At 46.6% G+C, this 12,336-nt stretch overlaps 1 protein-coding gene across 2 annotated transcripts in view; it reads left to right on the top strand.

The window, feature by feature from the left end:
• Window positions 1–195: 195 nt before the first annotated feature.
• The window catches only part of CYP27A1 (cytochrome P450 family 27 subfamily A member 1), a 35,505-nt gene continuing 23,364 nt past the window's right edge, over window positions 196–12,336 (top strand). The window contains exon 1 of one of the 2 annotated variants that reach the window (XM_072813355.1): window positions 196–878. In XM_072813355.1, the coding sequence (XP_072669456.1) occupies window positions 615–878 (264 nt within the window). In that variant the 5' untranslated portion in view covers window positions 196–614. The remainder of the gene's footprint in view (window positions 879–12,336) is intronic. The other variant, XM_072813356.1, reaches the window with a different exon arrangement.

The raw sequence follows: 12,336 nt of genomic DNA, 5'->3' as shown, positions 1-12,336 counted from the left end.
GACTTAGGAGTGGGGGTGGGGGGCCTCTAGAACTGCATTAGTAAATCCCTAATATTTAAATGTTTGTTTGGCTTTCACCCTCCAGGAATCAGATGACCTTGGACACCGGACCGGTGTGTTTTTCTTTTGCTTTGCTCTGCTTTGCTTACTTCCTTCTTCTCCTTCTTCTCCCCCCCCCCCCCCCCCCCCCGCGCTTTGCTTTTCTTTTCTGTCGTCCCTGGACGCTCCGACTCCGGGGATCACCCGGGGTTGGGGGCATTAGGAGAGGCCCGCGAGAGGCCCGGCTCCCGGGCTGGGGCTTCCCGGCGGTGGAGGCGGCCCCGGCTCCCGACAACTTGCTGTGCTGCGACCCAAAGAACTGGGAGCCAGGGAAGGCGGGGAGTCGCGGCGAGGGCCGCGGGGCCGCTGAATCCGGGGCGCGCCCTCGGCTTGCGGCCGGAGGAGGAGGCTTCGGCGCGTCGGTTAGGTCCCCGCCGTCGGGGGACCGGGGCGAAGCGAGCAGAGGGGCCCGCCCCCCCCCCCCCCCCCGCGCCCTTGAACCCGCCCCTCGGGATCGGGCTGCGAGCGGCTCGGGCGCTGCTCACTCGCGGTCCCGACGCGCGGCGGCGCGGGCCATGGATCGGCTGGCGGCGCTGCGGGGCGCGAGGCTGCGGGGGGCGCTGCGGGGGGCGCGGGGGGCCCCGGCCGGCCTCTGCCCACGCGGGGCCAGAGCCAAGGCCGCGATCCCCGCCGCCGTCCCGGCCACCGCCGAGACTCCTGGAAACGGGCCTGGCGACCGGAGGCTGCGGACGCTGGAGGAGCTTCCAGGGCCCGGGCAGCTGCGCTTCTTATTCCAGCTGTTAGGGCAAGGCTACGTTCTGCAGTTACACAAGCTCCAGGTAACCGAGCGGGGGTGGGGTGGGGTGCGGGGCGTGGGGGGGTGAGCGCCAGGACCCAGACGCCCGAGGGGGAGAGATGTTGGGGCAAAAAAAGTGAAGAAAAAAGAAAATCAAAATGGAAATTACAAACTATTGGGATTTGAACGATTACAAAAAGAGAGAATGTGTACTGAATCTTGTTGGAATGGCCAACACGGTAACATGTGAAAATGTACAGCATTCAACGCACTTATTGGGAAATCAGAAAATCTGATGAAGCAGTTTGGTTTTTTAAAAAGGTTAAAAGATACAAAATATCAGGAAAATGAATCCAGAGGGAGGAAAAAGAATAAAGGTAGAAGCATATATCAGATTTTTAGTGGAAAGGCCTAATTCTCCAGATGTTGAGAATTTAGCTGAGGACCAACTGGAGCTGTAGGGATTATGTGCAAAGGGGAGTCAGAACCGCTTAAACTGAAATGGATAGGTCCTCGAGGGGTTTGCACCAGGAGGGCACCAGGGAAGAGGTGACTTGGGAGGCCGGGCTCAAAATGAACAGAGGTCGAGGGAGGAGGGACCCGTTTGGTCACGGAATGGCAGGTACAGGTGTCTAAACGACCAGGTGTGGAAGAACCACTGTGTAATTCTGCGATGCTGTTGGCTACCACAGACTTGTCCCGAAGGAGGGGGCTTCATGGAGGATAGACATCTAGTGATTTGCAAGACAGACTTGGCCATAGGGAGAAAAATGTCACTTCTCAGGGAGCGAAATCATAGACATTCTGGAAAAGGTGTATTTTTTGTTGTTGTTGTTGTTGTTATTAAGGAATCCATGTCCACGAAGAAGAGTTTATTCAGTGGGACCCTGGTTGAGGCAGCGATGGGTGGAGATCCCACTGTGAACGGACAGAGATTGGAAATCCCGATGTGGGTTCAGTTGGAGAGGTTTTGGGAAATGAACTCAACACATCTGGGTGGGATCTGTCTTCTTAATGACTATTACAAAGTATAAACACATCCACTGTGACCCCAGTATTTTTCCAAGTGCTGGGATTCATTGGGAGGTGGCCAGTGCTCTCCTGGGCTATATGCTCAGCTGGAGGCTTACACCCCAAGGTTTCTATGCTCCTTTGGGGGAAGAAAGAGGGCAGGAGTATGAATAAGTCAATACACAGCTAACTTCAGATAGAGAACTTCAGTACCCTGAGAGGGGAAGCTGGTCCAGGGTTGGGGGCGGGGTGGGACTTTTGATTCATTTGCCCTCCTGGCACATGTGTGGTTATCGGTGGTTGGCGGGAGGAGTGGGCAGGCCTTTGGCTGGGCTGGTGAGCAGTCTGGTTACTGGGTAGCTGGGCTGGGCAGCGGTCAAAAACTCAGAGGAGCTGTGGGCACTGGGCTAGGACTAGCCTCTGAGGAGGGCCTTGGAGGTGAGACTGAGAGCCCTAGTTCCTCTGAGGGCCACGGTGGGCTCTTGAGCAGGTACTGCCCAGGTACTGCCTGGGTACTGCCTGGGTACTGCCCAGGTACTGCCAGGTGTGTGCAGTAGGATGGACCAGGCAGGAGAGGTGGAGAGGCCCTCAGGGGACAAAGGCTTCAGCGTGGCCTGTCAGAGCCACCCTCTATTCAATGGACCAAGAGTTGAGGATGAGGGGGAAATGACTCTGAGGGTTGGAAGCACTAGCCTGACCAGTTTCTGAGCATCCCACACCCTCTGCCCCCTCTTGGGTGCTACTACAGGGCGGGGATCTTCCCTGTTAGCTCTTGTTTCCAGGACTTGGTGGGCAGCTCCCGAGGCACTCTGGGATGGTGAAAAAAAATCATTCCTTCTGGGCTCAGCATCAAGAAACTAAGTAAGCCAAGAAACCAGAGTCCTGTAAATTTTTCCTACTTCATTTAACCTCTGGAAATATGAGAGGCCCAGTGAATGCCCCAAGGGTGGGTTTAAAGAGTTCTCATCACTTCTGAAGGAGAATTTACTGGAAGGTGTAGCTTAGGGTTCTCTCTAGAGCAATAACTATCAAAGAAATTCTAGACCATCCTAGGAGGTGGTCTCCTGCTTGCTTCCTCAAGCAGGAGAAAGCCAGGAATGTGTAGTTTTTATTTTATTTTATTTTATTTTATTTTATTTTATTTTATTTTATTTTATTATCTTATACAGAGAGAGAGACAGGGGACAGGCAGAGGAAGAGGGAGAGAGAGAATCTCAAGCAGACTCCACACTGAGTGTGGAGCCCAATGTGGGACTCCATCTCACAACCCTGAGATCATGACCCGAGCTGAAATCCAGAACTGGCTGCTTAACCAACTGAGCCACCCAAGCACCCCAGGATTGTGCAGTCTTTTAAAGGAGCAGCCAGGGCTAGGGTTTAGGAGAGCCCCCGGCTCTAGCCCTTGTATCCCAGAGATCTGGCGTCACATGAACCTTCCCAGGGCACGGATGAGAAATATATTAGGCCTTTCTACTACATGTGGCTGGTGTGAGTTAATCAAGGGTGTTGTGCTGCACATCTGGAAAACCCAGTTAGTGCCCCTAATGAGGAGGCGGATACATTTCAGGGACCCACTTTGTATCAGTTAGGATTTGTTTGGTTGCCACTCACCCTGGCATAAACTTTAAAGTAGCTTTATTGGTTCATATAGTTCAAAAATTCTAATAGTTGGATGCTCTTCAGCTATATAATTTGCTCTAGAGATTCAGGAGATCATCAAAGCTATAGCTTTGTTTTTCTGGAGTTCTCTTGGCTCTGTTGTCTTGCAGAAGTTAGTTGACTGACCTGGGTTAATAGGTCATCTCTGAACCCAGCACAGAGGCCAGAGGTGTACTCTAATTAGCTTAGATGCATGCAGGCTCGCTCCTAAAGCTGGGATTGGGGTCCCTCCCACCTAAACCGTCTGAGGGCTGCACAAGGCAGAGGAGTGGAGTTGAAGGACGGCTGACCACGATATCCCCTGCACCCTCAGTTGTCAAAAACTGCATATCACACAGAAAAAGAATAAAATCAGCTCAGGGAAACATTGAAGGACTTAAGGGCATGGTGGGAATTGGAACATGTGAAAATCATACTGGTCCATAAATGCAGTTCCCTTCTCTTTCTCAACTAAAATAATACCAAGCATACTAGAAAAATGAAACGTGAACATACATTAAATTTATATGTAGATTTATAGTCAATTGATTTCTTTCAAAAATGTTAGCCCACCAGAGAGTGATGAGACCTGTTATCTGTGCTGTAGCTCTTTTATTTTCTTTTTAAGGATTTTATTTATTTATTCATGAGAGACACACAGAGAGAAGCAGAGACGCAGGCAGAGGGAGAAGCAGGCTCCCTATGGGGAGCCCGGTGTGGGACTTGATCCCTGGACCCTGGGATCACAATGCTCAACCACTGAACCACCCAGGCGTCCCAAAGCAACGCCATTTAAAGAGAATATACAAAGTAAAAGAAGGTAATAGTTGTGGTCATTATGTGGAATATACATATTCAGTCATCCAAGATAATTAATCAAATGAATAAACATTGAAGTAATTATTTACTTGAGTATCATTTTATTTTATTTATTATTTTTTAGAATATCATTTTATTTTATTTTATTTATTTTTTTAAAGATTTCATTAATTCGTGAGTGAAACACAGAGAGAGGCAGAGACATAGGCAGAGAGAGAAGCATATTCCCCGCAGGGAGCCTGGTGCGGGACTCGATCCCCAGACCCTGGGATCAGGCCCTGAGCCAAAGACAGACGCACAACTGCAGAGCCGCCCAGGCATCCCTAGAGCATCATTTTAAATGGTAAAATCATAACTCTTTCCAAACATAAATGTGTCAAAGATTTTATTCAACTGATTAATTAATGAAGGAACCAGCGAGATATACAGAACTAAATATAGACAATTTAATAAAGAAATATTACTTTTTAAAAAAGATTTTTTAATTTATTCATGAGAGACACACAGAGAGAGGCAGAGACACAGGCAGAGGGAGAAGCAGGCTCCCGGTGGGGAGCCTGATGCGGGACTCGATCCCAGGACCCGGGGACCATGACCTGAGCCACCCAGGCACCCCATTCTGCAGGTCTTATTGTGGGCTGCCTAGGCTGGCGACTCCCTGTGTGCCACACAATGCCCTGTGCACATGTCACTTCCTATATCACGTTTCTCTTTTTTTATAGTTACAACATTTTTTCTTTTGATGAGAACTCTAAGATCTACTTTCTTCGAAACTTTCAAATATACAATACCGTAGAAATAACTACAGTCTCCAGGCTGAGCATTGTATCTCCAGGACTTATTTATTTGGTATCTGGAAGTTTGTTTCTTTTGAGCCCCTTCACCCCTTCCGCTCATCCCACTCGCCACCTCTGGCAACCACCGGTCTGTTCTGTGCATCTGTGAATTCGGTTCTGGTTGGTTTTGTCTTTAGATTCCACAAGGATGAGACATCAGTCAATATTTGTGTTTCTCTGGCTTCTTTCACTTAGCATAATGCCCTCACCGTCCATCCCCGTTGTCAGAAATGTCAAGATGTCCTTTCTTTTGTGTGGCTGAATAATAATATTCCGCTGTGTAGGTAGCACAGTTTCTGTATCAGTTCATCCATCAATGACACTTAGATTGCTTCCAGGTCTTGGCTCTTGTAAACGATGCTGCAGCGAACAGGGGGTGCACATATCTTTTTGGTTAGTATTTTTGTTTTCTTCAGATATTTACCCAGAGTGAAATTGTTGAATTATACAGGGTAGTTCTATTTTTTATTTTTTTTTTAAAGATTTAGTTTATTTATTCATGAGAGACACACAGAGAGAAGCAGAGACACAGGCAGAAGGAGAAGCCGGCCCTTTGCAGGGAACCTGATGTGGGACTCGATCCCGGGACCTCGGGATCATGCCCTGAGCCGAAGGCAGACACTCAACCGCTGAGCTGAGGCACCCAGGCGTTTCTATTTGTGATTTTTTGAGGAACCTGCCTACTCTTCTACAGTGGCTGCACTAATTTGTATTCCCACCTACAGCGCACAAGGGTTCTCTCTTCTCCACATCCTCGCCAACGCTTGCTATCTCTTGTCCTTTTGATGTTCATTCTAACAGCTGTGAGGTGTTATCTGGTTGTGGTTTTGATTTGCATTTCCCTGATGATGGGTGATGTTGAGCATCTTTTCATGTACCCATTGGCCACCTGGATGTCTTCTTTGGAGAAATGTCTGCCCAGATCTTCCGCCCATTGGTTAGGCAGCTTGTTTTCATTGATACTCTCTATTGTCTTTTTGGTCTCTATTTGATTTATTTCCATTATGATCTTTTTTTTTTAAGATTTTATTTATTTATTCATGAGAGACAGAGAGACAGAGAGGTAGAGACACAGGCAGAGGGAGAAGCAGGCCCCCTGCAGGGAGCCCAACATGGGACTCAATCCCGGTCTCCAGGATCAGGCCCTGGGATGTAGGCGGCACTAAACTGCTGGGCCACCCAGGCTGCCCCGTTTCCGATCTTTATTTTCTTCCTTCTACTAACTTTGGGGTTAGTTTGTTGTTCTTCTTCTATTCCCTCGAGGGGTAACGTTATGTTGTTTCTTTAATATCTTTCTTGTTTATTTATTTATTTATTCCTGAGAGACACAGAAAGAGGGGCACAGACAGAGGCAGAGGGAGAAGCAGGGTCCCCAAGCGGGGAGCCCAATGTGGGACTGGATCCCAGGACTCTGGGATCACAACCCAAGCCAAAGGCAGGCGCTCAACCACTGAGCCACCCAGGCGCCCCTCTTTCCTGTTTCTTAATCACCGTGCACGTCTCTCTTAGAATTGGTTTTGCTGCATCCCAGAAATTCTGGCGTTTCCCACTCTTTCCGTCCTTTCCCTGAAGCCGGCATTCCCATTCTCCGCTGGACAGCCGCATCAAAGGCCAGATGATCCGTGACCTCCTGAACCTGGCAGGCTTTGTTCTGCCCACCGCGGAGGGTAGTTTCCAGCTCTGGCAGCTCCAGCAGCCCCAGTGCCAGGTCGGCCTCCGGGCTGGGCTGCAGCGGCCCCGTGGGGACCCGGAGGAGCGGTGCCGGGCGCCCCCTCCCGCCGGGTCTCCCGTGCTGCGCCGCCGCCCCTATAATGTGCACAGGCTCCACTGCCGGGTCACTGTCCCTAAAGGCACGTTTGGTTCCCCTGCTCAGGAATCTCCATATGCCCCCCACCCCCGGGGGAGAGGGGGAATCAGCTTTTAACTCCTCCCAGGGCCCGCGCCCCCTCTTTTTGAAGTTTTCATATGCTGTATTTCCATTTCCATTTGTCTTTAGGTATTTTTTGATTTTCTCTTTTGGTTTCTTCTTGGTTATTCAGTGGCGTGTTTGTTTAATCTCTTGTAAATTTTTCCAGGTGGGTTTTTTTCTTTTTTTAATTTTGTAATTGAGTTCTCGTTTCATACTGTTGTGGTGAGAAAAGATGCTTGATAAGATTTTAATCTTCTTAAAGGTGTTAAGACTTGTTTTGTAGCCTATCAGGTGATCTCTCCTGGAGAATGCTCCACAGACACTTGAGAATGTGTGTACTGTTGTGTTTGGATGGAATGTTCGGTATATGTCTGTTAAGTCCCTCTGGTCTGTTTTGTGTCATTTAAGGCTATTTTTTCCTTATTGATTTTCTGTCTTGATGATGTGTCCAGTGGGGTATCAGATTTCCCTACTATTACTGTATTGCTGTCTATTTCTCTCTTTAGGTCTATTATTATTTGTTTATATATGCAAGTGTGCATATTTTATACCATCACCTGTTTATATGGTTTAGAGGCTGGACTGGAAATTCTGAGGGCTGAGTCTATATCCTTCCCACCTCTGTGTCCTCCAGCACCAGACACAGTCCTGGCTACAGGGAAAGTTCTCCAGTAACGTTTGATAAAAAATAAATTTCAGGCGCATCTGGGGGGCTCAATTGGTTAAGTGTCTGACTCTTGACTTCGGCTCAGGTTATGATCTCGGGGTGGTGAGATCGAGCCGCACATTGGGCTCCATGCTGGGTGTGGAGCCTGCTTGAGATTCTTTCTTTCTCTCTGTCCCTCCCTGCTATCTCTCTCAAAATAAAAAGAAATAAAAATAAAAAATAATAAATATCATATACCAGTCAAAGGACTATGAGGGATACCGAGCAGTGGCAACATCTGGTGGTAAACTTTGTGAGACTCTCCTCAGCTCTTTGGCCTAGGTTATGTGACATGAGATTGGGTGAAGAAGAGACAGTAAGCATGGTGGCAGATGGAGTAAGCCTGACTCTTTGGTCTCAGCTTTTCAAGTTCGGAAACGAAATCTTATCAGCAAATTCAGCATAGGCAGACTACCAGGGGTTGGCCAATGATAGCCAAGCCCACAGAACAAATTGTGGACTGGAGTGCCCATGTGTTTCCTTACTGAAGAAGCTGGCCCTCTAGGGGACCATAATACTCCATCACATAGAAATCCTGTAATCTCATTATCTATTGCTGTGTAACAACCTATCTCAAAACATAATGGTTTACACCAACATTCTGTTACCCTCCTGAATTGGGCAGTGCACATCAGAATTGACTTAGCTTCACAATGGAGTGGGGCTTCAGTTTGAGTGGCTGGCGATGGCTGGGATGGCTTGAGTGGGACCATATTTGCAGGCCTCAGGCCTGGCTTTTGGCTGGCTTCTCAGTTTTTTCCCCGGGTCACTACTCCCGGGGCTCCTCCAATTGCATGTTGGGTCCCTGGGCTGATTTGGCCAGATCAGCTGAGTATCTCTCTCTCTCTTTCTTTCTATGTAACTAGATTGGGCTTCCTCACAGCATGGTGGTCTCTGGATAGCCAGATTATCCAGTCAGGGTACTGGCTTCCCCGACAGTGAATTTCCAATTTTCCAGAAAGTGGAAGCTGCCAGTTTCTTAAGGTCTGGGTCTGAAAACTAGCACAGCATCATTTCTACTGTGTTCTACCCATCAAAGCAGTTGCAGAGCCCACTCGGGTTCTAGAAGAGAAGATGTAGACCTCACCCCTTAATGGGAAGGGTGGCAAAGAATCTGTGGCCATCTTTAATCTGCCATATCCTCTTTATAGGATCCAGGTACCCAAGGAGAGAAAATAGTCATTACACTAGTGGACTGCTTGATGTGCAGAGACCCCAGAACAAAAGGCGTAGAATCATATGGAAGGAAATTTTGTTTAGGCTTTGGAGAAATCTGGTTGAATGTGTCTCTCTGGTGCCTGTCCATTGGATTAAGTATCTCCCTCTCGAGAGATAAATGCTGCCAAATTCTCGCTATTTGGCTCCTCTTAACACATTCTTTCTTCAGTTTGGCTAATACCATTGATTAGTACATTTTCTGCCCCAGGACTCCTGTTACCATCCAGTCTTTCAGAGAGTATCCTCTAGTTACCTTTATTTGGCTCTCTGTCTCATCTGGCAGACGAGATAGGTTGTCCTTGAGACTATAGCCAAATTGGGTGGACTGCTTTTAAAGCTTCAGGGATGGGTAATTTGAAACCAGATATTAAGGTCAAAAGTGTGAATCATATCAACTTAGCAACTTACTGTTAGAATTTTTATCTTGCAGATAAAATTCCATGGTCAAAGAGAATACTGAATATTCAAGGTAGCAGTATTTCTGATCGGGAAAGATTAGAATGATGTATGTCCCCAGTAAGGGCCTAATTGATTATAGTATCTTCACACGATGGGATTTTAGGCAACCGCTAGAAAGAATAGGGGCAGTTCTATGTCTATTAATATGAATTGCCTGCTAAGAGATGGGAAGAAAGTAAGGCACAAAACTATATTATATACATCCTCGTCTGTGGATGAAGGAAGAGTGTGATTATAATGCATATGCATGTTTAGGAGGTGCGTAATATATCTCTGGGAGGGCACACAAGAACTTGGTAATGATGGCTGTCCCTGTGTGGGGTCTTGGAGTTGGAGATGAGAATTAGAAGGAAGTCTTATCTTTTATTGCAGGACTCCTCTGGACTTCCACCAGGTTTTCTCTATTACAACAAGATTACCTGTTACAATAAAAATAGCAATAATAACAGCCAAAGAATGGAAAGCAGGAGATAAATGCACAGCTGACTGCGTGCTTCCTGCTGTAACATAATATTCCGAGGTCCTCTCATGGCCCTTCCTCTCGTACCCTTGTTTGGCCCTGGGTCCTTTCGATTTCTGCCTCTGCCTACATCCTGTTTCCATTTCTGCCTCCGTTGGGGACGGCGCATCCCTTGTTCTTGGAGTACTCCCGTTGTTCCACCCCAGACCAACCCGACCCATAGACACAGTGTGCTCGGCGTACTGGGGTTCACCTCTGGGGGGGTGAGGACTGCAGATGAGGGGTGGGCAGCGCTCCTGTTTCCCTGACAGCCTCTCTCAGGGCGTCCCTGGCAATGCCTTTTCTTGGATCACCCTCTACCCTCAGCCCATTGTTTTTCTAGAGAGCAAAATCAGAGGGAAATTCTCACTGTTGTAGGGTCCAGAACATGTCTTTGTAACTTATGACAGTTCTGTGTTGCATAAAAACAGACATTTTTATGATTATTGAAGTAGTAATAGCTGCACACATGCACATTCTTGGGCAGTTTTGTTTATAAAATAAAAAATTCAGGAACATGTTGAATGCCCATGAACAGGGTAAAGAAATTGTGAGATGGTCATACAATGGAACAGTATACGACAGTCATAATGAATGTCCAAGCTTTAATGTATTTTTTTTCCAAGCTTTAATGTATTGATATAGAACCAAAAACAAGGTTGAATATAGAATGATAGGTATGGAATACTATTTCTGTGAATTAAAAACCACACAAAAATACTATAGGCTATCATTGGACACATATATATGTAGTTAAATTATACAAACATTAACAGGATACATTTCAGATTCAGGATAGTGGTTCTGGGGAGGGAGGGCAAAGGGATGGATAAGAATGGGACTTTGAAACATTTTCTTTTTTTATGAAATGTCATTTTTGAAAAATACTTGAAGCAAATATGACAAATATTAACTTCCTTAATTATTAACTAATGACATTTATATTAAATATAATATCATTAAATATATTAATTATAAATATATTTAAAATAATTAATATTTGTAATGTTATTGGAGCAGCTGGGTGGCTCAGTGGTTGAGCATCTGCCTTTGGCTCAAGGCATGATCCCGGGGTCCTGAGATCGAGTCTTGCATTGGGCTTCCTGGAGAGAGCCTGCTTCTCCCTCGGCCTGTGTCTCTGCCTCTCTCCCTGTGACTCTCATGAATAAATAAATAAAATCTTAAAAAAATAAATATTTATAATGTTATTTTCTTTAACTATCCACATTAAAATATTAATAATAAAAAATACAAGTAATCCTGCTCATCCTAAATCCAAATGGTGCCACTGGCTTAGTCTGATCCCAGAGATCATTCGAGGCCAGGTTGAGAGCAAGGAGAACTGGGGAATGCTGTTAATTATTTAGCACCTTCTGTCTCTTGGAAATGTGAATTCCACTTGTGTAAGGGGGTTGGGGCTAAATTCCTGATGACACTTGACAACATTGAGACATGACAGTCCCAGCGGGGCTCCTCTTCACCTTTGACCCCGAGTGGGCCTTCTTTCTGACACATCTGTCAGGGTAGGCAAAAGAGTGGCCAGCACCTACAGTTCTCTCTCTCCTTCTGTTTATCCAACTGATGGCTGCCAACTTTTAGGGGCAGATCTGTTGACTCCGGCAAAACAGTACGTTGTGTCTGTGAGTTTACTTTTGTCCCCAGGGCTATTTACTTGCTGTTTTTGTGGGTTTTCCTGCGGTGCTGAGAGCCTCCCCAAGGAGTCCGCAAGTCAGTAAACTGATCAGGCCGTTGAGTAGGAAAATAGAACATTGCAATATGGTATCAATTTTTCCTAGAGGAGATTTTTAGATGATTTCAATGTTCTTTTTTTTTCCCCCCTCCTGGAACAGCTTTATTGAGATATAATCACGAGCCATGTAATTCACTCCACTGACCCATTAAATGACTTTTAGGGAATTCACAGACTTAAACAACTGTCACCACAGCAATTTAAGGATATTTCCATCACCGCAGAAGGAAACCCTGTGCTCTTTAGCATCACCTGGGCCCTATCCCCTTATCGGTCCCCAGCAGCCACTAATCTACTTTCTGTCTCTATGGATTTGCCTCTTCTGGATATTTTGTATAAGTGTACTTGTTTTGTATACGTGGTCTGTTTGAAGGCTTCTGTCACATAGTGGGCCGTTTTCAAGGTCCACCCATGTCGTGGCTTGTACCAGAACTGTGCTCCTTTTCATGACTGACTAATATTCCACCAAATGGTGGGGGATATGCCACCATTTGTTTCTTCACTCACCTTCTTTTTTTCTTTTTAAATATTTTATTTATTTATTCATGAAAGACAGAGGGAGGGGAGACAGAGGCAGAGGGAGAAGCAGGCTCCTCACAGGGAGCCCGATGTGGGACTCGATCCCTCTTCACTCACCTTCTGATGGAGGTTTGTGT

Source organism: Canis lupus, chromosome 36 (genome assembly GCF_048164855.1).
Source record: "Canis lupus baileyi chromosome 36, mCanLup2.hap1, whole genome shotgun sequence".
NCBI classification, from domain to species: Eukaryota; Metazoa; Chordata; class Mammalia; order Carnivora; family Canidae; genus Canis; species Canis lupus.
This window is presented reverse-complemented; position numbering and strand designations above follow the sequence as displayed.